This window comes from Heptranchias perlo, chromosome 9 (assembly GCF_035084215.1).
Source record: "Heptranchias perlo isolate sHepPer1 chromosome 9, sHepPer1.hap1, whole genome shotgun sequence".
In the NCBI taxonomy this organism is placed as follows: Eukaryota; Metazoa; Chordata; class Chondrichthyes; order Hexanchiformes; family Hexanchidae; genus Heptranchias; species Heptranchias perlo.
In genome coordinates this window covers 33,686,780-33,714,595 of record NC_090333.1, presented here as the reverse complement: position 1 = coordinate 33,714,595, position 27,816 = coordinate 33,686,780, and the positions used below count along the sequence as shown (strand labels likewise).

The following is a 27,816-nucleotide window of genomic DNA, read 5'->3' as shown; positions in this document are numbered from 1 at the left end:
CTGTTCCCGGAGGACTCAGCGCCACCCGCTGTCCCGGAGGACTCAGCGCCACCCGCTGTCCCGGAGGACTCAGCGCCACCCACTGTCCCCGGAGGAAGGTCACAGCGCCACCCACTGTTCCCGGAGGACTCAGCGCCACCCACTGTCCCGGAGGACTCAGCGCCACCCGCTGTCCCGGAGGACTCAGCGCCACCCACTGTCCCGGAGGACACAGCGCCACCCACTGTCCCGGAGGACTCAGCGCCACCCGCTGTCCCGGAGGACTCAGCGCCACCCACTGTCCCGGAGGACTCAGCGCCACCCGCTGTCCCGGAGGACTCAGCGCCACCCACTGTCCCGGAGGAAGGTCACAGCGCCACCCACTGTTCCCGGAGGAAGGTCACAGCGCCACCCACTGTTCCCGGAGGACTCAGCGCCACCCGCTGTCCCGGAGGACTCAGCGCCACCCGCTGTCCCGGAGGACACAGCGCCACCCACTGTCCCGGAGGACTCAGCGCCACCCGCTGTCCCGGAGGACTCAGCGCCACCCACTGTCCCGGAGGACACAGCGCCACCCGCTGTCCCGGAGGACTCAGCGCCACCCACTGTCCCGGAGGACTCAGCGCCACCCGCTGTCCCGGACCGTGTTGAGGACCAGTAACAATCAACGAGTCTGGCGCGCGCCCTCACGGGGCAGTGAAGCGGGGCTCGATTGCTTTTCCTTGTCAGGGGGAGTTAGCCGATGATCGCGCCCAGCGGCGTTGACACAATCCGGATCACAACACGTCGGGGATTATTTCGAGAAGCGATCGGTTCCCGGCCGGGCGGCCCCGGGATCCTGTCGGATGCGGGTTTGGCTCCACAGACTGATGTCGTCTGACGGTGGGTTCGCGGTGTCGTGGCCGCGGCAGGTCGGCGAGCTCGGTGCCTGTTGCTAGGTAACGGGATCATGGCGAATTCCGTTTATCCGAAGCCGGGTCCGTGCCCGCTCTCGGATCAGGGACGATCCGCTTCTGATAAACACGCTCGGGCCCTGCTGGCCCAGATCAACCGCATGCGGTGCCGCAGCGACTTCTGCGACGTGCAGCTGCAGGTGGAGGAGGAACTTTTCAGCGTCCACAAGCTGGTCCTGGCCGCCAGCAGCCCTTACTTCGCGGTGCTCTTCACCGGGGGGATGCAGGAAGCGACCAAGAGTCTCATCAAGATCCACGGCATCGAGCCAGAAATCTTCAAGTTACTCCTGGAGTTTATTTACACAGGTTAGTGTTTGGGGAGGGGGGGGGGGGGGAGTCGGTTCAGTGACTTCTTACAGGCACAAAGCAAAATAATTGGGAATAAAATCACTGGTGGGGATGAAGCAGCTCCTCCCTCGGCATCTGTCGAGAGCAGAGTCCGGTTCAGCCCCACGCTGGAAATCGTTCCCTTCAAACTCGAAACCCGCCTCGATGACCAAGCTTTTGGTCACCTCTCCTAATATCTCCTTCTTTGGCTCCTCTTCTCTTTTTTTAAAAATCCTCTATGAAGCGCCCTGGGATTTCTTTCGACATTAAAAGGCACTATTATCAATGCAAGTTGTTGTTGAGATGAGGTCGCCCTTTAACAGAGCAACTTTTTACAGGTCAATGAAGGGCCGGCTGTGCACCTAAAACATTAATCCAGATTTTCTCTTTTGTGGACCTACTGTGTGTTCTAGCATTTTCTATTTTTATTTTCAGATTTCCAGAATTTGTCTCTACTAATTTGTTCAGCGCTACTTATAGTAACTAAGTAGTGCCATCTATGTCCTCCACTATACCAGGGGATTCAGAATAAATTAGTCACTCTGAAGGATGAGACTGCTGGTGAAGTTCTCCAACCTGTTATGGTTCCCCCCCCCCACACCCCCCAGTTCGGTATAGAGTCCCTAACTATTATTCATACACATGTATTGGTACTGTTTGAGCAACTACATTGTTTTTTTAAACCTTGATGCCTTTGACAAATCATTGCCTGGAGTCAAAAAGGAATAGAGAACTCTCCATTGCTGCTGATATGATGCAGCAGAAGATTGACTGGTAACACTAATACATGTTCGATGTTTCTCATGAAGATGTCCATAGTGTTGGCCGGATGTCCTCAAATACAAAATGTTGTATTTTCAAACACTGATTGGGCAGTAGAGCTGCCATAGATGTAATGATGTATAGATAATATCTCAACTGTGGGGTTGGTGTTATGCCCAACATTTGAGCTTACTACTTACAAGTGTCACAGTGAGTTATGATGAATTGAAAGAATGTCTGGATGTCACTGTCATTAGCAGGATGTGCTCCTTGTAGAACATTACATATTTCTTTAAGTTAATTCAGGAACACTTGTGTGTTCTCCTAACTTTTTTTGTTTTTTTTAATAATCTGTATTAAGCATCCTGAAATGAAGACTGCTCAACCATCAGACAGAAGGGTCAGAAATCACTGGTCCAAGGTTTTAAAACATCGGTTTGCTACTTAATATTTGAGTATAATTATGTACTTACTGTGCTTTGGGTGTAGTTTTCCAAGTCTTCAAGAAGAAGCTCCCTGTTTGTAGAAATGCACTAAATTGGCATTATGTTGGAATGCACTCACTATTCTATCAGTTCCCATTGTTTGAAAGGAGAAAAAGAGAATTTTACTTATCACCTTTAATAAGTAAATAAGTGTAGCCAGATTTTCAGAATAATTTTTCCTGGCCTTTTTAAATTTAAGTAGCACTATATAAAGTTCACAAGAAAATTAAAATTAATTTGAAAAACCTGTAAACTATCATTGTTTTACAGAAATTTGTCATTGATAATTAGCATAACAAGGGCTGCAAAGCAAAAAGAGCATTATAAAAACTCACCTTAAAATTACATGCCAAATCTAAACAGATTATTTCTGACTTCCAGTTGTTTCATTTGTGACTGAAACATTCCATGCAAACACCATTTTTTTGCAATGCTAATTTTATTCTGCTGCAGTTATTTAAACACTGGGCTCATACATCCTGTGCAGAAATGATATTCAAAATACACAGTGAGGACACCAAGGAAGAAGATGCTGCCAGAGTCTCAGTAAAGGAATATGTAGCTGAGGTACTGAATGGGCTAAAAATTGATAAAAAGGAGGCACTAGAAAGGCAAGCTGTACTTAAAGTAGATAAGTCACCTGGTCCGAATGTGATGCATCCGAGGTTGCTGAGGGAAATAAGGGTGAAAATTGCGGAGGTACTGGCCATAATCTTCCAATCGTTCATAGATACGGGGGTGGTGCCAGAGGACTGAAGAATTGCAAATGTTACACCCTTGTTCGAAAAAGGGTGTGAGGAAGAACCCAGCAACTACAGGCCAGTCAGTTCAACCTCAGTGGTGGGGAAACTTTTAGAAACGATGATCCAGGACAGAATTAGCAGTCACTTGGACAAGTGTGGATTGACTTAGGGAAAGCCAGCATGGATTTGTTAAAGGCAAATCGTGTTTAACTCACTTGATAGAGTTTTTTGATGAGGTAACAGAGAGAATAGATGAGGGCAATGCGGTTAATGTGGTGTACAAGGACTCTCAAAAGGCATTTGATAAATTGCTGCATAATAGGCTTGTCATTAAGATTGAAGCCCATGGAATAAAAGGGACAGTAGCAGCATGAATACAGAATTGACTAAGTAACATGAAGCAGAGAGTAGCGGTGAACGGTTATTTTTTGGACTGGAGGGAGGTGTACAGTGGTGTTCCCCAGAGGTCGGTGCTGGGACCATTGTTTTTCTTGATATATATTAATGACTTGGTCTTGGATGAACAGGGCACAATTTCAAAATTTGCAGATGACACAAAACTTGCAATTGTAGTGAACAGTGGGGAGGATAGTGATAGACTTCAAGAGCATATAGACAGGCTGGTGGCATGGGTGGACACGTGGCAGATGAAATTTAACACAGAAAAATGTAATGTGATACATTTCAGTAGGAAGAACGAGGAGAGGCAATATATACTAAAGGGCACAATTCTAAAAGGGGTCCAGGAACAGAGAGATCTGGGGGTATATGTGCACAAATCGTTGAAGGTGGCAGGGCAGGTTGAGAAAGCGTTATAAAAGCATAAGGGATCCTGGGCTTTATAAATAGAAGCATAGAGTACAAAAGCAAGGAAGTCATGATGAACATTTATAAAACAATGGTTCGGCAACAACTGGAGCATTGTGTCCAGTTCTGGGCACCACACTTTAGGAAAGATGTCAAGGCCTTAGAGAGGGTGCAGAAAAGATTTACTAAAATGATTCTTATGAGGATGAGGGACTAGACAGAGTAGATAGAGAGAAACTGTTCCAATTGACGGAAAGGTCAAGAACCAAAGGGCATAGATTTAAGGTGATTGTCAAAAGAACCAAAGGTGACATGAAGAAAAACTTTTTTACACAGCGAGTGGTTAGGATCTGGAATGCACTGCCAGAGTGGGTGGTGGAGGCAGATTCAATCATGGCCTTCAAAGGGAACAGGATCAGTGCTTGAAAGGAAAAAATTTGCAGAGCTACGGGGAAAGGACGGTGGAGTGGGACTAACTGGATTGCTCTTGCATTGTGCCGGCACGGACTTGATGGGTCGAATGGTCTCCTTCCGTGTCGTAACCTTCTATGGATCCTAAGTGGGATAGGCTAAGGACACATCTAGTAGACCAAAACTGTGCAGTGCACCATCAGCAGCAGCAGCAGAATTGTATACCACCACATCTTTAACCTCATGACCTCGCACATCCCTCCTTGATCACCATCAAGTTGGGAAGCCAAGCCTGGTTCAACAGAGAGAGTAAAAGGGTGAGCCAGGAGCAGCACCAGGCACACCTTAGAGTGAGGTACCAACCTGTTGAAGCGACAACACAGGGCTACCTGAATGGTAAACACTAACCAGATCAGAGCAAAGCTCTCTAGCCCAACCACATACAGTTGGGTTATGGTGGTGTAACTAATGGGAGGAGGCGGCTATTCTTAATTACCGAGCAGCAAAGCAGGTGTGCGCAGGAGACAAGGATGAATTGTTTGCAAGCTTCGTTGGCTAAAAGTGCCGAGTGGACGATCCTACTTGGTCTGCTCTCGAGGTCCCCATCATCATGGATGCCATTGTCCAGCCAATTCAGTTCACTCCATGTGACATTAAGAAGTGGCTGGGTGCATTGGACACAGCAAGGGCTTACGGATCCCGACAACATCCCAGCTGTAGTTCTGAAGACCTGTGCACCAGAGCTAGCTCATGCCCACTTGCCACCCATCGTCAAGCCAGTACAGCTATGATACTGGCATCAACCCAATGATGTGCAAGCTTACCTAGATGTGTTTTTTCTACAAAAAACAGGCAGTAATTGGCCGAGTTAGATTTATCCGTGATGGAAGGAGTGATCAATAATGCCATTAAGCAAAACATACCCACCAAAAATCTGCATACCAATGCTCAGTAAGAGATTCTGCCAAAACCAATTTGCTCCAGACCTCATTGCAGCCTTGATCCAGAAATACAACAATAATGGGCTTGCATTTATATAGTGCCTTTAAAGTAGGAAAACGTCCCAAGAAATGGATGCAAGAGCTGAATGTCAGAGGAGAGGTGAAGTTCGTTTTCCTCCACATCAAGGCAACGTTCAAGGAGCTTTAGCAAAAGCGAGGTGGTGGGGGTCAAAGGGAAAACCCTGGAGTCATGCCTGACATAAAGGAAGATGGTTGTGGTTGTTGAAAGCTGGTCATCACAGACCCAGGACATCTCTGCAGGAGTTCTGCAGGCCAGCATCTTCAGCCCAATCATCGTCAGCTGCTCCTTCCCACTGCCATAAGGTCAGAAATGGGACGGTTTTCTATTCCACAGTGTTCAGCTCCATTAACAACTTCTCCACTAATGAAGCAATCCATGCCAGCCTACAGCAGGACTTGGACAGCATCTAGGTTTGGGCTGACAAGTGCCAGATAACATTTGCCCCATATAAGTAGGTGCCAGGCAATGATCATCTGGAACGAAAAAGCCCAACCACCTTCCCCACCTTTGATGGCACTACCATCACCAAGGCCCCTACCATGAACATCTTGTCCAGGAGCTTAACTGGACCAGCCATATCGACAGGGTGGCTACAAGAGCAGGGCAGAGGCTGGGATAGTGTGGGCTCAGCTCCTGACCCCCCCGCCACCTACCAGGCTCAATTCTGGAGTGTGATTGAATACTCTTCACTTGCCTGGATGGGTGCAGTCGCAACAACACTGAAGAAGATTAATACCATCCAGGACAGAGCAGTTTGTTTCATTGGTGCACCTGGAATTGGATTCCACTATATAACTCCTGCATCACCAGTGCACTGAAGCTGCAGTATGCACTATCTACAGGAGGCTCTGTAGCAACTCGCCACAGTTATTTTGACAGCACTTCCCTTCCCTATGAACTCTCTCACCAAAAATTACAAGAGCAACAATGTCACAGGAACACATCGCCTCCAAGTCACAATCCTGATTTGGACGCATATTGTTGTTGCTTCATCGCCACTAGGTCTAAATCCAAAAATTTCCTACCTAACACCATTGTGGGAGCACCATCACAAGAAGAACGACCACCACCACTTTATCAGGGCACCTAGGGAGGAGCAATAAATGCAGCCTTTCCCAAGATCAAATAAAAATAAAATTTAGACAGGTCTACTGGACAGGAACAAAATAATTATTAACAAACCATTCACATGAGAGCTGAGCTAACTGATAAACCAGTGAATGAATTCTGATAAATCCAACATATGCTGATGACTGTGCATTCAGTGTCTATTGTGTTATTGAAACAGTGTGCTTTTATCAACAGAGCAGTTGGTTCTGCAGCCTTAATTTGAAGCCCCATCAGAGTGAACCTAGAGTTAATACTTTTATGTTACAATACATGGACAAATTCAGTAATTACGTCACCATTCTAACCTCACAACTAAGCAAGTAATCCTGTTGAATGGGCTTTAAAATGCATTTTCTTTCCTCTACCTCATGTCAAACAGGTATCATCAACGTCAGCATTATAAATGTACAAGAGGTGATCCTTGCAGCAGATATGTTGCAGTTAACAGAGATTGTGAACATGTGCAGTGATTTTTTGAAAGGGCAAATTGACCCCTCAAACTGTGTAGGAATTTATCAATTTGCAGAGCAAATCGCATGCCACGATCTTATAGAATTCAGTGAAAACTACATTTATGTCCACTTCCTGGAGGTCTGTAAAGCTGAGGAGTTTATGGGATTAGCCAAAGATCAATTGGTTAAGATTTTAAAAAGTGAAGAGCTCCAGATTGAGGATGAATATCAGGTTTTCACAGCTGCTATGGAATGGGTTCTCAAGGACATGGGCAAAAGGAAAAAGTACGTGATTGAAGTTCTGGATCCTGTTCGATTCCCTCTGCTGTCTTCACGGAGATTGTTCAAGTATATTGAAGGTATGATACAGTTTTGAGTATTCCTTGTTTCAGAGTTATTGTTGCTAATACTTTATAATTAATATTCTGAGAAAACACTACATACAAATGGAACCTTGCTGTGCACAAATTGGCTGCTGCATTCCCCTACTTTACAACAGTGGCTACTACTTAATTGGCTGTGAAGAGCTTTGGGATGTCCTGAGGTTGTGAAAGGTGCCGTATAAATTAAAGTTCTTTCTTTACTGGATAGAGGCAGTCCTGCTAAAATTCTTCCTATCAGATTACAAATAAATGTACTAACTAAAATAACCATAGTTTTACAGATACTATGTTGTATATTTTTATCAAATGTAATTATTAACATGGTTGTTTGTTTTATTTATTAATTTTCTCCACTGCTGTGTTGGCAGCAGTGACTCAAGATGGGGTTTAGTCCCATGGGTTTTGGCAGCTCCTCAGTACATTACCTAGTGTCCATTTTTAATGTGAACCTCGAGAGTTTCTGTCAACAAGCTTCTGGACTATAGGGGGCATCACAGCCAAGCCAACATCTGTGTTTACATTATATCAACATGCATCCACTCTGCAGCAGAATATCACTGGATGGGAATTCTCCCTAGCCCAGGAACATTGAGGCTAATTGCAAAATACCCCTGACACACTAGGATCACACCTGTGATCTTTCTAATCTGTAGGACATGATGCATTTACCAACTGAGCAAAAGGAGGGTCCATTTAGTGTTTTTAAATTCGATGTCATAATTACTTTTGTTAATTTTAAAAAAATCTTTTCCTTCTTTAGGTCCTCCATTGTGAAAGGGTGGACAGATGCCCTGTTCTAGTCCACCAAAGCACCATGCTCTGGATTGTCTGTTTCCCTAAAATCATTCTCCCTCATCCCGCCTGCTTCCAAATAGAACCTCAACTTGCATAACAAATGCAGTGATTGGGTAGACTGGAACTCTTAGTGTGGAGTATCATGAGCACAAAACGATCTGTGCATCAGTGCCATGCACTATCGTGCAATCAAAGATGCCGCATTGAGAAAATAAGGATTCACATACAATTTGTACTGTCTTGGAGTTGTGTAAATCCTGTATAATTCTATGCTGTCATGGGCTCTTCCTAATTAAGTGCCTGAGGGAAGTGAAAACTTCTAAGCAGAGATCCAAAAAACTCCAGCATACCCGTTTCACGTTAAGATCTACGTTATCCAACCCTATTAGTTGAATTCTTCAGCTAGCTGTTTTTATAATAGTTCAACCCATTTGAACTTGCAATGAGCTGCTAAAATGCTCAATTTCCAAAGTAGCCCCTTGCCCACCCACACCAATTTATTTTCCACAGAAAATGTTTAGCTTGTTTTGTTGATGGCTTTGGTGCTTTATGTTTCATGGTATCGTTACAGGATCTTTCTGTATGATCCTGTACATCTATTTGTTTTTTGGAGTAAATACAACAAAATCTGATTCCTGCCTCCAGGTATTCCAGATTTTAGTCTACGAGTTGCCCTGCAGAAGTTGCTGGAGGAATACAGGGAGGTCAGTCAACCTCAAAAAGAGACTAAGTTCTGCAAACTGCCACCTGCATCAAAGATTCGCCCCCGAAGGAAGGCCAGGAAGTACCTCTATGCCATAGGTTACCTCTTTTATTGTAATTTCTGTAATTAAATCTAAATATACCTAAACATCCAATGAGACCGAGTGCATCATCGTGTTACAACACAATTAGTAGGTTGTGCACATCTACAAGTTAGAGTAACATTGATGGTCATCGGAGATCGGGTCAATCTCTTGGTTGGTTGTACTATTTTAGTGTAACTGAAAAATAGGACAAATGAGAAAGATCAAATGCAGTGACCTGAAATCCCAGCAGCTGAAAGCTAATACAGGAGAAGGGTACGGTAGCATAGTGGTTATGTTACTAGACTAGTAATCTAGAGGCCTGGACTAATAATCTGGAGACATGAGTTCAAATCCGGCAGCTGGGGGAATTTAAATTCAGTTGATTAAATAAAATCTGGAATAAAAAGCTAGTATCAGTAATAGTAACCATGAAACTATTGGATTGTCATAAAAACCCATCAGGTTCACTAATGTCCTTTAGGAAAGGAAACCATCCTTACCCTGTCTGGCCTATGTGACTCCAGACCCACAGCAATGTTGTTGATTCTTAACTGCCCTCTGAAATGGCCTAACAAGCCACTCAGTTGTACAATCCCACTACTGCAGCTAAGAAGGAGGCTCACCGCCACCTTCTCAAGGGCTATTCGGGACGAGCAATAAAAGCTGGCCAGCGACATCCATATCCCATGAATGAATTTTAAAAAAGTAAAGCTGTATATAGTGACCCTGTAGTTTAACATTTTTTGTACGTTGTTCTGTTTGTATTCATTATTAAACACCACCATACACTATTTTCTTCTTCCCTGGATCTCCTTAGACTGGGACAGGTCTGCTGCAATGGTTGATTTCTCATATTTGGAGACTGTGTTTCCAACAGCAGTTACTTTCTAAAAATATTTAGATGATCCTAAAAGAGGGAGAGCACAGTGGTTGAAAATCTCATTTGCAATATTTTTTCCCTGCATCCCTAAAGATGCTCCTCGTACTTATCCATTGCCACTTGGGCAAGAGCTCTTAGAGGCTTTCTTCATGTGAACCTTGACCATGAGTGTTGGCAGGGTATTTGATCATGGGTGGCGTTGCTTCGTGGAAGTCTAACCTTACCTTCAGTTGACATCCATATCCGCATTGGATAGCAATCGTGCAGGAACCCTGGCTGATTTTGAAAAAATATTTTCTTTCCCTCTTCCCTCAGACAGGGGTACAGAGGCTAACTGTGGCATGCCAGCCATCACCTCAGTTTGCACACCAGTTAGTGCAAACTAGGCATCAAACCTGGGACTTTTGTGTTTGTATATAATTGAGCATTAGATGGAGGGAAATGTACTTGCCTTTATTTGGTCTTTTATTTTGTGGAGGGTGGTGGGGAGGGCCCCAATAACGTCATCTTTTTCATACTTTTGCTTACCCATTCTCCCTTGTAAAAGTAATAAAAATTGATTATCATTCATACATTGTACATGGATTACCATATGCCACCCCCCCCAACCCCCGCCGCCAAAATCTAATTTCTGTGAAAGTAGTAACAATAATGGTCCATTACCTTTTGCCCTGACAAAGGAAATTTGGATGTTAATCTCGAAAGTTCATCTCAAAATCTAAATGAGATGCTATTACTCACTTTTTTAAATGACTGCACCCACCTCCTGAAGTAAATACTTCTCTGCTGTCCATGTCATACTTTTATGTCGTGAAAAGAGTATTATCTTGAACACTGGCCCACCATAACAACAGTGAGATAGGGTAGTGTTATCTGAACAAAATACTGGTACTTGTCACATAAACCATGAAAAATTGTGACCTATAACACGTTGATTTTTTTTCCCTTTTAATCCACAATATAGCGTGTTTCATTTTTAAAATGTATTTATTTAAAATTATATGGTTATGAGGGCTAATTGAATGCAACAACTCGGTGTCCTTTGCTTAATTCCAAAATCCTTCCAAGTTCAGTCTTCAACAGTTCTAATTTATGAGTAGTCAGATGCCCTTTTTATTGTTTCATAATTGTCACTTGCAATCCTTGTTTTATCAGGAGGATCCTAAGCACTGACTTGCATCCAAGAGATTCTAAACCTTGTCAACAGCAAAATCAGTGGTTGTATTTTTAAAGTTTTCATTCAGTGAAGTTGTTCAGGGTGGATTTTTAGGTAAATTAAAAAATATACTTTTAAAGAAAATGGTGTGCTTCTGTTCCCTTAATAGAACTCCAGTGTGAGTTTACAGTTGGTAAATTAGCTCATTGGAATTGACTTTTATATGTATACAGTATACTTGCATCACAGTACAGCATCTGATTGGGCGCTGCTGAAGCCATGATTTTTATCATTTCTTTTGACAAGGTGGGTACACTCGGCTTCAGGGGGGTCGCTGGAGTGATAGCAGAACTCTCAGTTGCGTGGAACGTTTTGATTCATTCAGTCAATACTGGACCACAGTGTCGTCGCTTCACCAGGCCCGAAGTGGGCTGGGGGTTGCAGTACTCGAAGGGATGATCTATGTAATAGGTGGTAAGTGCAGTTACTATTGTGTTAACAATTATTTCCTCTGAAACAACAGCATAAAGCTTTTCTACTTATAGGATATGGAATGTATGGGCAGTTTCTCTGTGCTTTGTGTACTTGCCCACTGCCTCTAATAGACAGATTTTAGGGGAGGGTCCTCATCATCTTGACCTGTGGGGGACTGTTTTGCCTTCTTTCTTATCCACTTGTTTCTGATTTTTGAGAATGTGAGTGGGGATGTTTTTGGTCTGCTACATTTTTTTGAATTTATGCTTCTATATTGAAAAGGACTTCAGGGCGAGCACTTTTTATGAGGCAGTATGAGAAATTCCAGGGCTGGTTGGGATCTTTTTGTGTCCCTTATGGAAGACTGCAGGCTGAGCAATTCTAAATCATATAGACCTAATATTTGAAGTATTTGGCACCTCCTCAGGCAATTAATTGTGTTTTCAGCTTGGCTAGTTGGCAAGCTTTTATCCCTTCTATTAGTGACCCCTCATCTTTAATTCTGATCTGTTTCTGGTGCTGGCTCGTTTAGTTGTGTCTCACCACTATTGTAGGTGATTTGAACTGTGTCTTCAAACCCAAAAGGCAAGCTGCTTTCCAGCTCAGCTCCTCCTCGTATATTACATCGGCTACATGCCATAGTTATGAGGATTTATTGTTGGTGGATATTTGACACAAGTGTAACTCTTTGTCCACTGATTACACTTTCTATTCCACTGCTCATAAGCCTATATTTGAGGATTATTTTTTCATCCTCAAACTATTAAGTTTTGCTATACAAGTATACAGAGCTGCTTTGCTTGGACTGTTTGTCTATACTCTGATAATCCTTTCCCTCGCTATACTTGGTCTTCCAAGGGGATTGAGCAGATGATGCCTCATTGTCTCTCCTCAGTGATTTACAGTTTCTCTCTTAAATCTAGGACTCATTAGCTGTTTTTTATTTATAAGGACAAAAGTTTTTCCAGCTATGATTGGTATTTGTTTCTGGTAAACATGAAGTTTGGTTTTTTTTGGATTGGGAGCGGGGGTTGAAATCTGATACATTTTAGAAAATTCCCAGTAAGTTGCTAAATCCACAGAAAGCTCATGACTCAGAAAATGAACTGGAGATTGGAAAGTTGGGGGAATTTGAGGTACTTGGGGCAAAAAATCAATTTGGTGCTTCTACAGTATCTTAGTGGTGTCACTTCCAACACAGACTAAACGCACCATACAAAAGACGACATTTTTTAGTGGTCAGAGATTTATTTCCTGTCATAAAAAATAGAAGTTACAAAAGATTGTTGAATTTTACCAAAAAGATTGATTTAATAAACTCAACAAAAGGGACAGATTACATTTTTTTAATCTTACTGATCAAAATAGGTTCAGAAAGGATTTTAAATTTCCAATCAGCATTGTTAGGTTTACAAATAGTTATGTTTGTGATGCCTTGACAAGGTTGAAGATGAATATAGTTTGATTCATTTTTTAGATAAAATTGCAATTTTTTTTTAAGGTGAAAGTGATTCCATGATTTTTGACTGTGCTGAGCGATATGATCCAGTTACTAAACAATGGGCAGCTGTGGCATCTATGAATTCCCCACGATGTGGACTTGCTGTGTGTGCCTGTCATGGTGCTATTTATGCTCTGGGTAGGAATATCTGTAAAAAATGTTTTCATTTCTGTGGTATTTTGGTTTATAAGTAGCATTTAGCCCTGTAAAACCTCTATAAAAATAGTTTTATCTATGTAATGACCGTTGCTGATGTTAAATAACATTTCAGTACTGTATTAGAAAAGGTTTCTTCCATACAGTTTTGGGCACTGGCATAAGTTCCTGTCCCAGCATCACCTGACAGTCCAATCTACTAATCGTGTAAACTGGACACATGGATGAAGTGGATAAATGGATTGGCTGATATTAGACCACATAATTACCAATTTTTGAATGACAGAAACACAAGAGCTCCACTGGTGACTTAGTTAGTAAATGGTCAGGCTATTCAACCACAGATTGCCATATTTGGTCCTGAGGAAAACAGACCAGTAAGTTGAATGAGCTGGCCTGTTGTGTACTTGAAGAATTTTCTGTTTTTATTGAAGTCTTGTTTAGTTTAACACTAAGTACACTTTTATGAGCCTGACTTAAACAAAACCATGCAGTCAGAGGAGACATTGCAGCTGCTTTCTGCCTTGATTACAGATGAACAGTCTCTTAGAAGTAATGAGCCATTCAGACCTCACTGGGGGGGCGGGGGGGAGAAGAACATAAAAAATTAGGACTGAACATACAGATTTTTTTTAAAACTAAGCAAAGTGTAACAAATTTTAATTTTACTTGTGTAGAGGTTCTCTGAGCCAGGAGGGCAAAGTTGTGTGAGATTGTTAATAATAAAGCAAGAAAAGTGCTGTGAGTCCTCACACACTCAGTGCACATCTTTTGAATATTTACAGGAGGCTGGGTTGGTGCAGACATTGGGAAGACTATGGAAAGATTCGACCCTTCTGACAATAAGTGGGAAGTTGTTGGTAACATGGTTGTCCCTCGGTACTTCTTCGGGTGTTGTGAAATACAAGGTATGGCACTCCCTACGAGAATATGATTCACTGATTTATCTTGTCACATAAGTTTATCTTACCATCTGATTATTAAGATTGTTTGCAATAGATGTCACAGTTATGCATAGTAGTATATTTTTACAAATTGACTACATATTGGATTAAGGATTTAATAAGACATAGGGCTAGAAATTGGTTAACCAATTTAACCCCCAAAGTGCCTTGCATGCTATTTTTTTGCCCAGTTTTCTCCCTCCTGCCCTGCCTCTTGCTGGGCTATTGCAGACTTTCCAGCCCACACTTTGGCCCCGATATTAGCAGGGAGGCGGGATGGCGGTGGGGGGGGGGGGGTGATTAGGCGCGTGGCAAACCCGCATGAACCAAACTTACCGTTTCCGACGCAATCGCACGTTGATTAATAGTGGTTAACATCCTCTCTTGGTTTCATGCCTGGCAGCTAGCTTGATTGACAGGCTGGCTGCCATCAGGAGCTGCAACGCGAGGGAGGTGTGGGAAAGAGAGAGAGCCAGACGTCATTCAGCGCTGGACTGGAAGACCGGGGTGGGGTGGGGGGGGGGGGGGGAGGAGAGAGGAAGACCAGGGGAAGATCGGGAGGGTGACGAGAGGAAGATCGGGAGGGTGAAGAGAGGAAGATTTGGGAGGGTAAGATCGGGGAGACATCGGAGCAGGTTTCAAAGGTAGGTGCATTTAGTGTTTTCACTTCATTGCATGTTTTTTTATTTAATTTATTTAGTTTCTTATTCCCTGATCTGGCCCTTCACGCGTGGTTTCACCAGGTGTGAATCAGAAGCGGTGGGCAAGCCGCCCAGGTAAGTTAAAAATCTTTCTAATCACTTACTCTGTCACAGGTAAAGTGCCTCAAGTATCTCAGTGAGGTACATTTGGCTCTTTAACTGTCATCCCGCCGGCTTTAATTGCTGGTGGGACTTCCGGTTTCGGGTTGCCCGCGCGCACACAGGCGGGTCCCTGCGAAACTTGGAAGCCGGCAGGTTGGAGCCAGCTTCCGAACCCAAATGGGATTTGCGTGATTTTCGGAATCCCCCCGCCCCCATCGCACCCGCATTTGCCTCCTAAAATCACCCCCTTTAAAGCTTTGAAACTTAGGCCAAAAACATTTCAAAAGCTCTGGTGATTAATTTCAAAAAAGAAACATAATTATCAATACAAGTCAGAAATATCTGTAATTGTTTTACAGGTTTAATTTATGTTGTTGGAGGTTTGAGTGACTCTGGGTCAGAACTCCGTTCAGCTGAAATGTTCAATCCTATCACAAAGCGTTGGACAACATTAGATGATATGAAGACAAAAAGAGCCTATGTTGGAGTAGCTGCTCTCAATGACTGCATTTATGCTGTTGGAGGGTGGAATGAGACTCAGAATGCTCTGCGGACAGCAGAGAAGTATTCACTTCAGGAGGTGGGTGTAGTTTGTGCATAATTTAGTTATAACGATTTATTTTATGTTCTTAGAAAAAGATTTAAATAACAAAGTAATGCTACAGCTGATTTGGTAAGATTGCAGTGAGAAAGCACATTGAGAGATAATCCAATACTGTTGAGATTTGTTAAAGTTGCTTTTCCTCTCTGGACTCCTCTTGTGTGCCTGGCAGATGTCATTTGCATGATCCTGACAGGGCTTTGTGCAGGGATTGGGGTGCGGAAGGAGAAGCACAGCTACAGGTCTGGAAAGCAGCAGTTGGAAGGCCCCGCTCGCCAAAGGTTATCAGGTGGGGGGGGGAGGGGAACTGAGTTTTACCGTTATCTCCAATCTTTTTCGGACTGCCCCCAGGACCTCTGCAACCTTCTGGTCCATGGAAGGTTCCAACGCAAGCCCCATGATTGGTTTTCTTTTAAGTGTCTCTAAATTTGGATGTTCAACAGTGAAATCTGAGGAAAGTAATTAAGGAACCCAGGAATGCTCCCTCGTGTCTCATTGTAATCAATACGCTGGGCCTACATCTATTGGAGAGTTAGGCCCCTCTCTATCTGTTTGAGCAAGCTGCAGAAATCCCTCGGCAGCTTAGCAGGTGCATAGACCTGAGAAAGCAGGTCTTTGTCCTGATTTCCATTTTGCTGCAGGTGGGAACTGAGCATTCGCCAGATGCAACAAAGAGCAAAATCTCCCCTATTGTTTCTTTGTTGAAGTAGAGAATGGGAGATTAATGTTGGTGTAGTGGGACGTTCTGTACCAGAAATTGCATTGTGCAGCCTCTGATGACACCTAGAAGATAAGATGCTCTAATGACAGGCATTGGATGCTTCAACCTATAGAAGTCACACTGCTGCTAAATACAGTATTTAATTTTTTTAAAATCATTTTTTAATTGTACCCTTTGTGTAAACAAAAATGTGTTTGCTTCAGATGCATGTTTCAGTCAGTATTGAGATTGACGGGGGCAGGGGGGTGGGGAGGGCGACCAACATCCACCAGACTTGAGTATCCCGCTGGATATCAGCCCAGAATTCAGAGCCGGAGCTCCATTCGCTGGGACTATCTGGAGCGGGGTTCGAACCCTGCACAGTCGGACTCAGATGGGAATACTACCACTAAGCCAAAGGCTCACTCCAATATGAATGAGGTGAAAATTCTGCTTATCGTAACATGTTGATTTCCTATCTGCTCTGCCCTCCACCTGGCAGTTCTGCATAGTAATAGTTTTGAGATTAGGCACTCATCTCTGAGCACAAATTTGCATCTTGCTTTATGTTGTTTCTGCTGATAATAAACAGTCCTGGAAATTAGTGAGACGTATGCCATTACTGTGGTGTATCGCTAAGTTTCTCAAGTGGCCCTCCAAGATGACCTGCTGGACCATATCAATTCAGATTTCACTTTTCTTTTCTTTCTCTCCCCGCCACCGCCCCTTTCCTTTTCCAGGAGAAGTGGTTTGAGGTTTCACCGATGAAAATGGCAAGAGCGGGTGTTTCGGTCATTGCTGTTAATGGCCTCCTTTATGCAGTAGGAGGTCGAACATCGGGTCGGGATTCCTCAGCTCCTGTTACTTTGGACTCTGTTGAAGTATATGATCCTCATACTGACACGTGGATGGAAATCGGGAACATGATAACTAGCCGCTGTGATGGGGGAATAGCTGTGCTTTAACCGTTGATGATTGACTTCTGAGATTTTATCAAAATGACTCCTGATGGAGAAAATCGATATGTCAAATTGAACTGTCAACAACTGTCTCCAGAGGAAATTTTCATGAGTTTGGACAGCTACTATTGGGTTCCAACTTGAGGACTGAACACAGAACTGGCAATATTGGTGCTAATATACAAAACAAATTAAGGTCGTGTTGCCGCTCTAAATGAAATATGTACATGTTTCTGTAATTTTCACTTGAAATAAACTTGATTTAACCATAAAAGTGTATTTCAACACATGCCAGCCACAGTCATCAGAACTTCCAGAGTAACACATTTTCAGTTGACCCTGTGTCATTACCCAAATTAATGCAGGGTTTTAAAATCCTAATAGCAAACACCAAAACATCAAACAACTGATTTCTTAAAGCTGTGTTTTCAATTCAACACAGTACAGTTTAGGAAAATAAAAACTTGAAGCAGCATACAGTATTTGTTCAAGACTTCAATTTCTAAGATTTTGGGGTTTAGATGTGTTTCAGTGAAGTTTTCCTTGAATGTCACTGAGTGAACGTTTCTGATGGGGTGTATGCCGTGACTTAGCAGAGCCAATGCCTTTTTTTAAGTGCTCCCCAGAGTCTACACTATTTCTGGAGATGATTTTGAGTATTAATTTATCATAAGTGCTTACAGCACAAGACAACTGAGCAGTGGATTATTATCCGGGGCCTTTATGTACCGAATAAAGCTTTACTTCGCTCGAGTGAATCTGTATGTATGGTTTGATATATACTGGTGGTTTCTTGTACATATATTTTCTTAATAAATGTATTCAAGGACATTTAATTGTTTTGCTTATGTCTACACAACAATACGAAGTTTTAAATTTTATTCAGGTGTAGAATTTACAATATTTCACATAAGCTGGGACAATATCTTAATTTTTCATCGCTGTACTATTGGCGGCTATGCCTTCAGCTGCCTTGGCCCGAAAGTCTGGAATTCCCTCCATAAACCTCTACCTCTCCCTCCTCCTTTAAGTTGTTCCTTAAAATCCACCTCTTTGACCAAGCTTTTGGTCACCTGTCGTAATACCTCCTGATGTGGCCCGGTGTCAGATTTTGTCTGATAACGCTCCTGTGAAGCGCCTTGGGATGTTTTTACTACGTTAAAGGTGCTCTATAAATGCAAGTTGTTGTTGTTTATAATGATTGAAATCTTCTATTCCAATAACATAGCAATACTTGAATAATATTTCTTAATCTGCAATAATATGGATTAGGTTTATAAACTTGTAGTTAAGTAATTTATTGACTTTTGTGTTGCATTTGTAGTTTTTTTTAAGCAAACCTAATTTATTTATGCAGGCCTGATATGTATATATTAAACAACTGCTGTTGTCAGAAGTACTGCTGCTACAGAGATTAAGGACCTTCCGGATATTGCAGCCAGGACTGATTACCATTTTGACAGCATTGAATGTTGTGCTCTCGCTGGCGGTGCATATCTACAAATAATAACGCAGTACAAGGATCCATAGAGATGCTGCAGCTCTTGGAAATTACCGGGCCTTCAGTACTGGTGAAAGCAGTTCCCTGACTGGTGGATTTTGACCAATCAAGCAACAGCCTTTTCCAATACCGCAGTCTTGGGAACTTTCAGCACCTTGAATGTGCCAAAGTCAGCTTTGTGCACATGTGCTAAGAAAGGAACTGACAGGAGCTTCACAGGCTGGACAAAGAAGCTTGTGATGCAAAATAATCTTAATAAAAAGAAAGCTAGCTATTTCATGTTGGGTTCTTCTGACCTGGACCCTGAAATCTAAAAGCAGCTACATTAATTAATTAATATGCTCTAATTAACATCAACAGTTTTAAAACAGCAACAATTATCTGAATTTGCATATTTAGATCACTTGCCCCAGGGAATATTGAGCAGTGTCCTAAACAGGACAGATGAGGTTGAAACACCACTCCATTTTAGCAACTAAACATCACTTGTTCCAGACTACTCACGAGCAACACCATGGGAGATCTGCCAGTGTAAAATATTACTTACAGGTACCGACAACAATTTTGTTCATCTCTCCATCAGGTGGATTAATTGTAAAAATGATAACCTATATTCAAAAATCTCAGAACTTTACCCAAGATGGAAGTTTGGTCTCTTATAACACTATGATACAAAGACTGACTGTTTCACTATACAGACAACAGGGTGAGTATTTTATTGCTGACACATCAAGCTTTTAGTGCAAATTCAATGTTTACTAGCCTTATAACTTCAGCCCAGGTATATAATATTTAACAAAAGATGCAATCAAAAGTGACAATACTGCAAAAATACAATATTTTTTCTAATTCTTCCTACAAAGACTGTTATGTTTTGGATTTTTATGCTAAATATACTACTTGAGTTCGGCAGCAATGACCACTCCGTTAGGCATGCTAGTGTCCCCTACAAGCCAGAGTATTTATTCTTATCTGCCCAATGTCTAAGTGTAGCGAGACCCAGAAATTGAACAGCAAACCCATGCCACTATGCTCTGGTTTACTGGAATATATCAGATGATGCCATATGCCCTCCTTGTTTTCAATAGGCAGATTGAAAAAATCTACCAGAGAGGCTCAGGTTATAAACTAACAGACACATTTCTTTACCATTAAACAGGTAAATGAATAGTCATCAGTACAAAAAGTACTCTTTAGAGTAATTTACAAATGTTGAAATGTGAAAACATAAAGATGCTTCTCCTGCGCCACCTCCCAACATAACACTGATCCTTGAAACACGGCCACTCATTTCTCACAGAACAAAACGCCAGCAGTCTCTGCTTAGCTCAGTACTTCTGCTAGCTTCAGACTGATTCACTCAGCTGATGCAGCCAAATATAAGCTGACAATAGGAAGCTCATGGGCACAGAGCTGTCTAGCAAATGGACTGCAATTAATCATGGCCCTGCCCTCACACAGGCCTGACCTACATTTTCACCCACGCAAAGCTGCCAATGCCAGGATGTCAATCTACTAGGATGTTTGGAATTAAATGAGATGGTTTGATTTATTGATCTATGCCAATATAGTTGCTTGCTAGATTGGTTCCTGTCCAGGTATAATGCAAACAAACAAACCATGCACACAAAGGATTTCTGTTACTACGCGTATCTCTGCCATGTCCTGAGGTGGAAATATTGGCCAGACTGTAATGGGAATTTGATCCAGTTTGCATAAAACAGCTAGCAATAACTGACTTTAACCCTGTGTGTGGATTGTAGCCAGTAATAAAGAAGCCAATGGATAATCTAATAAAGCCAAAAATACCGTGACATAAAGACCTTTATTTATTTATTTATATTTATTTTTTTCCTCTCTTTGCTAAGTCACATAATGGCCAATATTTTTACGTCATCTGTTTAAACAAAAAAGAACCAAAACATAAAAGGAGTAATATGGAAGTTAATTGTAGATCTTTTCATTGGTTAGATTTTCAAAAGGTACCATCAATGATAACACTTCCTCTTAAACATAATGTAGTCATGAATTAGTTGTTAATCATCGTCATATGTGGGTTCCTCTTTGTTATAGTTTTATTTGTGTCAGAGTTTTAAAATGCCAGTGCTCTCTGCCGCTACCCAATTTGAAAAAGGAAAAAAAATATTCACTACCCTGATGATTTTATTTTCTATCTGACACTAGCTTTTTCTCAGGATATGTATTTTTGATCACTAATGTGGCAACTAAGCAGAATGTTGATACCACAGTCAGCACTGTTCGAAGAGCTCTGAACCAACTCGGATAACCAGGGAGTAAGGCTAAGTCATAATGCAATGCTATACCTAGACCCATGATGATCATAATTGCTGCTTCAGTAAAATTATCATGAAAGAGAAGGGCTATCCAGGCCAGCAAGGAAGGAACCACACTATTTCCCAGATTCAACCAGTCGGGTTTTGCAGGGCTGCTTTCTGGAATTGAAAATCCCCATCGTGTTCCACCTAGGAAAGAGAGTATGGTTGCTCCATATGCCATTTGGGCAAAAGCAAGTTCAGGGAAATATGTTTCTGTTACGGCCATTACAAGGGGAGCTGACACAAAAGGAATTAATCCACCATAGCCGAGGTAGAGGGCAGGTTTGGGTGTGTTCTTCAATTCTTTTAAATCATATCTTATTAAGTCTAATTCACGTTTCTCTGGTTCCTCCACTTTCTTTATCTTGGATGCTTGAGAGGACACATGAAAACAGCTCATCTGAACCCAGAAGGCTGATGATCTTTGCAAGTACTTGATGTTTTGATGTATCACAATTCGTCTTTGTGTACAAGGTGTCAATAAATGGTAGATTCTGATGTTTCTCAATTCATTTGGAAACTGTGCTGTTAATTTCTGAACCTGGAGTACAAAGTAAGAATAATTAATGCAATACATACGTGTGGCATACATTGGACCCAGAGTTTGTATTAGCTACAATAAGCTACAAAATTGAGACTAGAATTTCATGGTATTCTGCTGTCCTGAGCATATTCGGGTGTTACGCAGCGTACAATGTGACCGATATTGGTTTTCTACAATATGGAAAAAAATCCCACTCCTCTATAAACTAAATTTTAGAACATAAGAACATAAGAAATAGGAGCAGGAGTAGGCCAATCGGCCCTTCGAGCCTGCTCCACCATTCAATAAGATCATGGCTGATCTGATCCTAACCTCAAATCTAAATTCATGTCCAATTTCCTGCCCGCTCCCCGTAACCCCTAATTCCCTTTACTTCTAGGAAACTGTCTATTTCTGCTTTGAATTTATTCAATGATGTAGCTTTCACAGCTTCCTGGGGCAGCAAATTCCACAGACCTACCACCCTCTGAGTGAAGAAGTTTCCCCTCATCTCAGTTTTGAAAGAGCAGCCCCTTATTCTAAGATTATGCCCCCTAGTTCTAGTTTCACCCATCCTTGGGAACATCCTCACCGCATCCACCCAATCAAGCCCCTTCACAATCTTATATGTTTCAATAAGATCGCCTCTCTTCTGAACTCCAATGAGTAGAGTCCCAATCTACTCAACCTCTCCTCATATGTCCGCCCCCTCATCCCCGGGATTAACCGAGTGAACCTTCTTTGTACTGCCTCGAGAGCAAGTATGTCTTTTCTTAAGTACGGAGACCAAAACTGTATGCAGTATTCCAGGTGCGGTCTCACCAATACCTTATATAACTGCAGCAATACCTCCCTGTTTTTATATTCTATCCCCCAAGCAATAAACGCCAACATTCCGTTGGCCTTCTTGATCACCTGCTGCACCTGCATACTAACTTTTTGATTTTCTTGCACTAGAACCCCCAGATCCCTTTGTACTGCAGTACTTTCCAGTCTCTTGCCATCAAGATAATAACTTGCTCTCTGGTTTTTCCTGCCAAAGTGCATAACCTCACATTTTCCAATATTGTATTGCATCTGCCAAATCTCCGCCCACTCACCCAGCCTGTCTATATCCCCTTGTCGGTTTTTTATGTCCTCCTCACTCTCCACTTTCCCTCCCATCTTTGTATCATCTGCAAACTTTGATATGTTACACTCGGTCCCCTCCTCCAAATCGTTAATATAGATTGTAAAGAGTTGGGGATCCAGCACCGACCCCTGCGGAACACCACTGGCTACTGGTTGCCAGTCCGAGAATGAACCATTTATCCCAACTCTCTGCTTCCTGTTAGATAACCAATCCTCCACCCATGCCAGAATATTACCCCCAATCCAGTGATTCTTTATCTTGAGCAATAAGCTTTTATGTGGCACCTTGTTGAATGCCTTCTGGAAGTCCAAATACACTACGTCCACTGGTTCCCCTTTATCCACTCTGTACGTTATGTCCTCAAAGAATTCAAGCAAATTTGTCAGACATGACTTCCCCTTCGTAAAGCCATGCTGACTTTGTCCTGTTAAATTATGTTTATCCAAATGTTCTGCTACTGTCTCCTTAATAATAGATTCCAAAATTTTACCCACCACAGATGTTAGGCTAACTGGTCTATAATTTCCAGCCTTCTGCCTACGACCCTTTTTAAATAAGGGTGTAACATTAGCAGTTTTCCAATCTGCCGGGACCTTTGCCGAGTCCAGAGAATTTTGGAAAATTATTACCAAAGCATCCACAATCCCCACTGCCACTTCCCTCAAGACCCTAGGATGTAAGCCATCAGGTCCAGGGGATTTATCCGCCTTGAGTCCCTTGAGTTTCGAAGATACCATTTTTTCCTGTGCAAGGAGGAGGAACTTTTCAGAATTACAAACCACAATTGATCAGTTTAAATTATGATTCTGGTAACACATAAAATTGTACAATCCTATTTCTCAGGTCTGCTATACTTTGATTCAACAAGGCTCAAAGGACTGGGTTATCAGATTTACTGACTTACAAGTTCTGTTTACACTTGAGCTGGATGCTGGTGCTATCAAAAACATACGCATTAACCAGACAGACAGGAGGTGGAAGTGCTTTTTCCATGCACACCCTAATAGTAACAAATTAGATTATTACATGCACTATGCTTCCATAGCTTGCAGCAGCGGGACACAGACTTTTTCCTTCAACTCCACTATAAACAATGTTTCTAATCCCTTTCAGCCCACTGTGCCATGTACATCTCCCACATCAAATGACAAACAAATGACCTGTTCCAGTCGATTGTGGTTCTTAAACCAGTCAGTTGGTGGTGCTTGAGAACAGGACCAGTTCATCTTTCCCCATCATTCCTACCCTCCTGTCAAAGGTGCTAATATTTAATGGACCATGGCTGCATAGATGTGACACGTCATCCACTATCACCCAAATCGCTATTTATGTATGAGCCTAGACAATGAGTGTCATCACGCTATTCAAAATCAGGGGCGCCTCACAGGCAGGTCAGATTCTGTCCTTACTTGATATCAACACACTCACACTTTTTAACCATTGGTCACGAGATAGCAATCAGGAACAGAAACTCTTGCTGACTGTTTTCCCACCCTAGCCCAGAGGCCAATTCCAGAACATCAATTGCCGAACTGTCTGTGATCAGTTAACTCAGTTCAGACCAGGGATTGAACCTGGGATCTTTGTGTGCCGCATGACTCGGTTCCACACTGGGCAGTACATTTACACTGGTCAGCAGTGGTTTTATAGTTCTCTACTGCCCATAAGCAATCTATAACTTGTGGTCAGCTTGTATATGCATGTCAACTCTCTGCTATCACCTCTGATTCCACTATGGCTACCAAGCTGTGGGCCATCAAATCCTGTATGATATACAACTTTTTCCAGCTCTGTATCGCCAAGACAATATATTCTGTTCAGCTGACACCAGAAACTTTGCGTCACATTGATTTCATTCCTTTTCCTGACTGTTTGCGTTAAACTGGACCCACACTGATTGTAACATCCTTGCAATGGTTTCCAAAACCTTCCATGGCTTCACTGCATCCTTACTCTGCAATATTCTTCAACCCTACAGCTCAGCCATTGTGGCAAAACTTGTATCCAACATTGCCATACACTCTGGAACCCTCTTCCTAAACCTCCCTGCCTTGCCACATCTTTCCCGATATTCAAAACCCATCTCTTCAACTGCACTTTCAGTCACCTCATCTAATTTCTCTTCCACTTCCTGCTAGGTGTCCTCCAGTCCCCTGTGAAGTAGCTTTTGAATGTTTGTTACATGAAAGGCACTGTGTAAGTTTAAGTTATTGCTGCTGATTCCTCGGCTTCCCTCATGCCCAGAGATTAGCAATTTCTCCTTCAGGGAGCAAGAAAAATCACAACAAAGCAATGGCTTCAAAAGATCCTGCAGGTTCAACGTTTCTCCAACTGCTGATCTTGGTCCCCACCCTATCCCATTGCCATATCAGCACTTTATTATTGGTTGCAATCTTTTGTACTTTATTAACTTCAAAAAAGAATTGACTATATTTTTAGATAGTTGAGTTTCTTGGTTTGGACCCACCAGCAGTTTGAATTAAAATACAAATGTATGTTTATCTTTTGAACAAGCCTTTACCAAAATGGATGCTCTCCAATTGTATTTCTGCATTGACTTGAGCACTTCTGGGCTATATTTTTGTTTTGACATTTATTTTTGCTACTGCATTGTTTACTGGAAAAGTTAAAGCTCTGCACAGTATTCTCAAACCTTGTTTGTGTAGTGCCAACAAATGTATTCTTTAAGCATGTTTGACACTTACTTTGCTAGTTGTTCGAAAGCATCTCGTCACCAAAAAAGCAAACATCTTCAGGGCAGGACCCCTGCAAAAAATGAAAAAAAAGTCTTAAAATATGTCTATATAATTGACTGTATCATTCTAGTACTGTTAGTGAAAGCAAGGGTATTTTTAGAAATTGAATTAAACTTACCAGATAGAGCCTTGGTGGCCTAAGCTTTAATTTGATGAACTCATGTTTGGCTCAACAACACTTTGAATTTAGATACTTTTATTCCCATCACCACTTAGCAAAGGGAAAGCATTTTCCCTGTTGTTCTATAGTTTTAAACGATATAATTAACTGCCTGTGCATTTACTGGTACCTCTTGGTTTCCAGTTCTTAACTTATTTTATACTTCAAAATAGCATTTTGGATGCAGGCTTGGAATGGCTATTTTGTACTGAACTCCCCTGATGGAAAAATCACAAAGAACAATTCAAGCATTCAAGTGATGTTACAAATATAATTACAAGCCATAGCTGAACAGGAGAATTCTAAAATAGATTTACTAATATTATAAGGTCTTCCTCATTCTTCAAATGAAAACATCCTTCACAATGTGCAGAAGCATAGCTGGGTGGAAAATTACCTCACTGCTGACAGCAGGAAAAAGAGATGTAAATGTTAGCCAAAGGTGGCACTTTAGATAATGGTGCAAGACTCTCATTATGCTTTTAGAACATCCATTCTCCCTAATGGTATTATTACTCCTGCCCTACATGCAAAATGCTGAATGTGGAAAAATCCCTATTCCCAATCTGGATTCAATTTATAGTTGTAAAGCCCAAAACAGTAACAAAGGGCAGCTGGTGCATTGTTGCAAGTGAACATAAGATTTGCACACGTCTGTTATCTGTTTAGTAAACTAACACTGCAATCTTGAGGACTCTTACAATACTCAAATGGTGCATTTATACTGAAGCTACAGGTCTCACACACTCATTTATATTTGCTGGCTTGAATTGCAATTCTTCCTTTGCTCAGTGCTTGCACTCTCACCTCAGAGTCAGAAGGTTGTGGGTTCAAGCCAGAGACATGGGCACATAATCTAGGCTGACACCTCAATGTAGTCCTGAGGGAGTACTGTCTTTTGGATTAAATGTTAAACCACGCCTCAGGTGGACATAAAAGATCCCACGGCACTATTCAGAGACTAGCAATGAAGTTGTCTTGGTGTCCTTGCCAACATTTATCCCTCAACCAACATCACGAAAACAGATTACCTGGTCATTTACCTCATTGTTTGTGGGACCTTACTGTACACAAATTAGCTGCCACATTTCCCTACATTACAACAGTGACTACACTTCAAAAATACATCATTGGTTGTAAAGTACTTTGGGAAGCCATGAAAGATGCTATATAAATACAAATTCTTTCTGGCCAGGTGAAAGCATTTTCTGAATATGTATATCAACTCCAGTTAGGTTTAAAAAGTGCCGAAGGAGAAAGGAGCCACTGAGCACTTTCTAAAGCTGATTTGAAAGCATATTGGAGTTAAATACCATAGTGTTAAAGTGCTTAAGTGGAGCACAGAAGATGGCTAAATGGCAGAAATGATATTTGCATGAAGCAAAGTGAGATATGATGAGAGAAATAAAAGGCCATACCTGAGACACAGGAGAGTGTGTGAATAGCTAAAGACGGACAGGTAGTTAGAAAGGGAAACATAAAAAACTGGCAAAATGGAGCAGTCTCTAGTAGCTGATGGATGAAAAGAGCCAGTCGACACCAAGGATGCAGACCATCCTGCTCTCAGTTTTCCAACAAGGGGTCCCCATCCCAAGCACCAACCTGTTCCTCGCCCCCTCTAAAAGCACTTCCTAAAATCAATGCTGTGTGGTCAGATACCTCCCTATACAAGACTTAGGGATATTGCAGTAATTCAATTGAATAAACTTCATCAAACTTCCCTGAACATTGCAAATGATTGAAACTTTGCCCATAGCTGCCAACATATATATATATATATATATAAATAAAAGAATGAGACCGATTACAGACTCATTTAAAACACATGGAATGGTGGTGTGTTCAACTTTCAAAGTGCCAGCCATCAGATTGAGTCACCCCATTAAACTAATGACACGGCGTCACCCCCAACGATAACGAGTGATGTTTGAGAATGACAGAAACACCCCCCCGGCCGCGGACTGTGCTGACCCAATGGAGGTGACTGATCTCTCCCTGCCCATGATATATATGAGAACTAAAGAGAAACACACATCAGGGTTCACACTTACCTCCGCCCACAAAGACAGTCGAAATCAACCAACAAACAAACGTACCAAAACTTAACAACGTGCAAAATTAAAACCAAGCGCCTGAGCCAGCGGGGGAAAGTCAGAGGACCCTGAGCAGCATCAAGCCAACCAATGTGTTCCTTTCCGGGTCATTCACCATCATTC

General features: G+C 42.1%; 2 protein-coding genes across 3 annotated transcripts; one reads left to right on the top strand and one right to left on the bottom strand.

Moving 5' to 3' along the window:
- The first annotated feature begins 597 nt into the window (after positions 1 to 597).
- ipp (intracisternal A particle-promoted polypeptide) lies at positions 598 to 18,023 on the top strand. Its single transcript, XM_067990156.1, has 8 exons — positions 598 to 1,238; positions 6,980 to 7,411; positions 8,876 to 9,031; positions 11,361 to 11,528; positions 13,030 to 13,167; positions 13,971 to 14,093; positions 15,292 to 15,512; positions 16,974 to 18,023. The coding sequence occupies exons 1-8, from the start codon at positions 929 to 931 to the stop codon at positions 17,196 to 17,198; spliced, it is 1,773 nt and encodes a 590-aa protein (XP_067846257.1). The 5' UTR covers positions 598 to 928; the 3' UTR covers positions 17,199 to 18,023.
- Positions 17,454 to 27,816, bottom strand: tmem69 (transmembrane protein 69). 2 transcript variants are annotated; one of them, XM_067990158.1, is made up of 3 exons: positions 27,697 to 27,816; positions 25,390 to 25,450; positions 17,454 to 21,570 (listed from the first exon to the last, which is right to left on the bottom strand). In XM_067990158.1, the coding sequence occupies exons 2-3, from the start codon at positions 25,432 to 25,434 to the stop codon at positions 20,857 to 20,859; spliced, it is 759 nt and encodes a 252-aa protein (XP_067846259.1). In that variant the 5' UTR covers positions 25,435 to 25,450; positions 27,697 to 27,816; the 3' UTR covers positions 17,454 to 20,856. The 2 variants fall into 2 exon arrangements, with proteins under 2 accessions (XP_067846259.1, XP_067846258.1); XM_067990157.1 differs by having other exon boundaries at positions 27,652 to 27,815.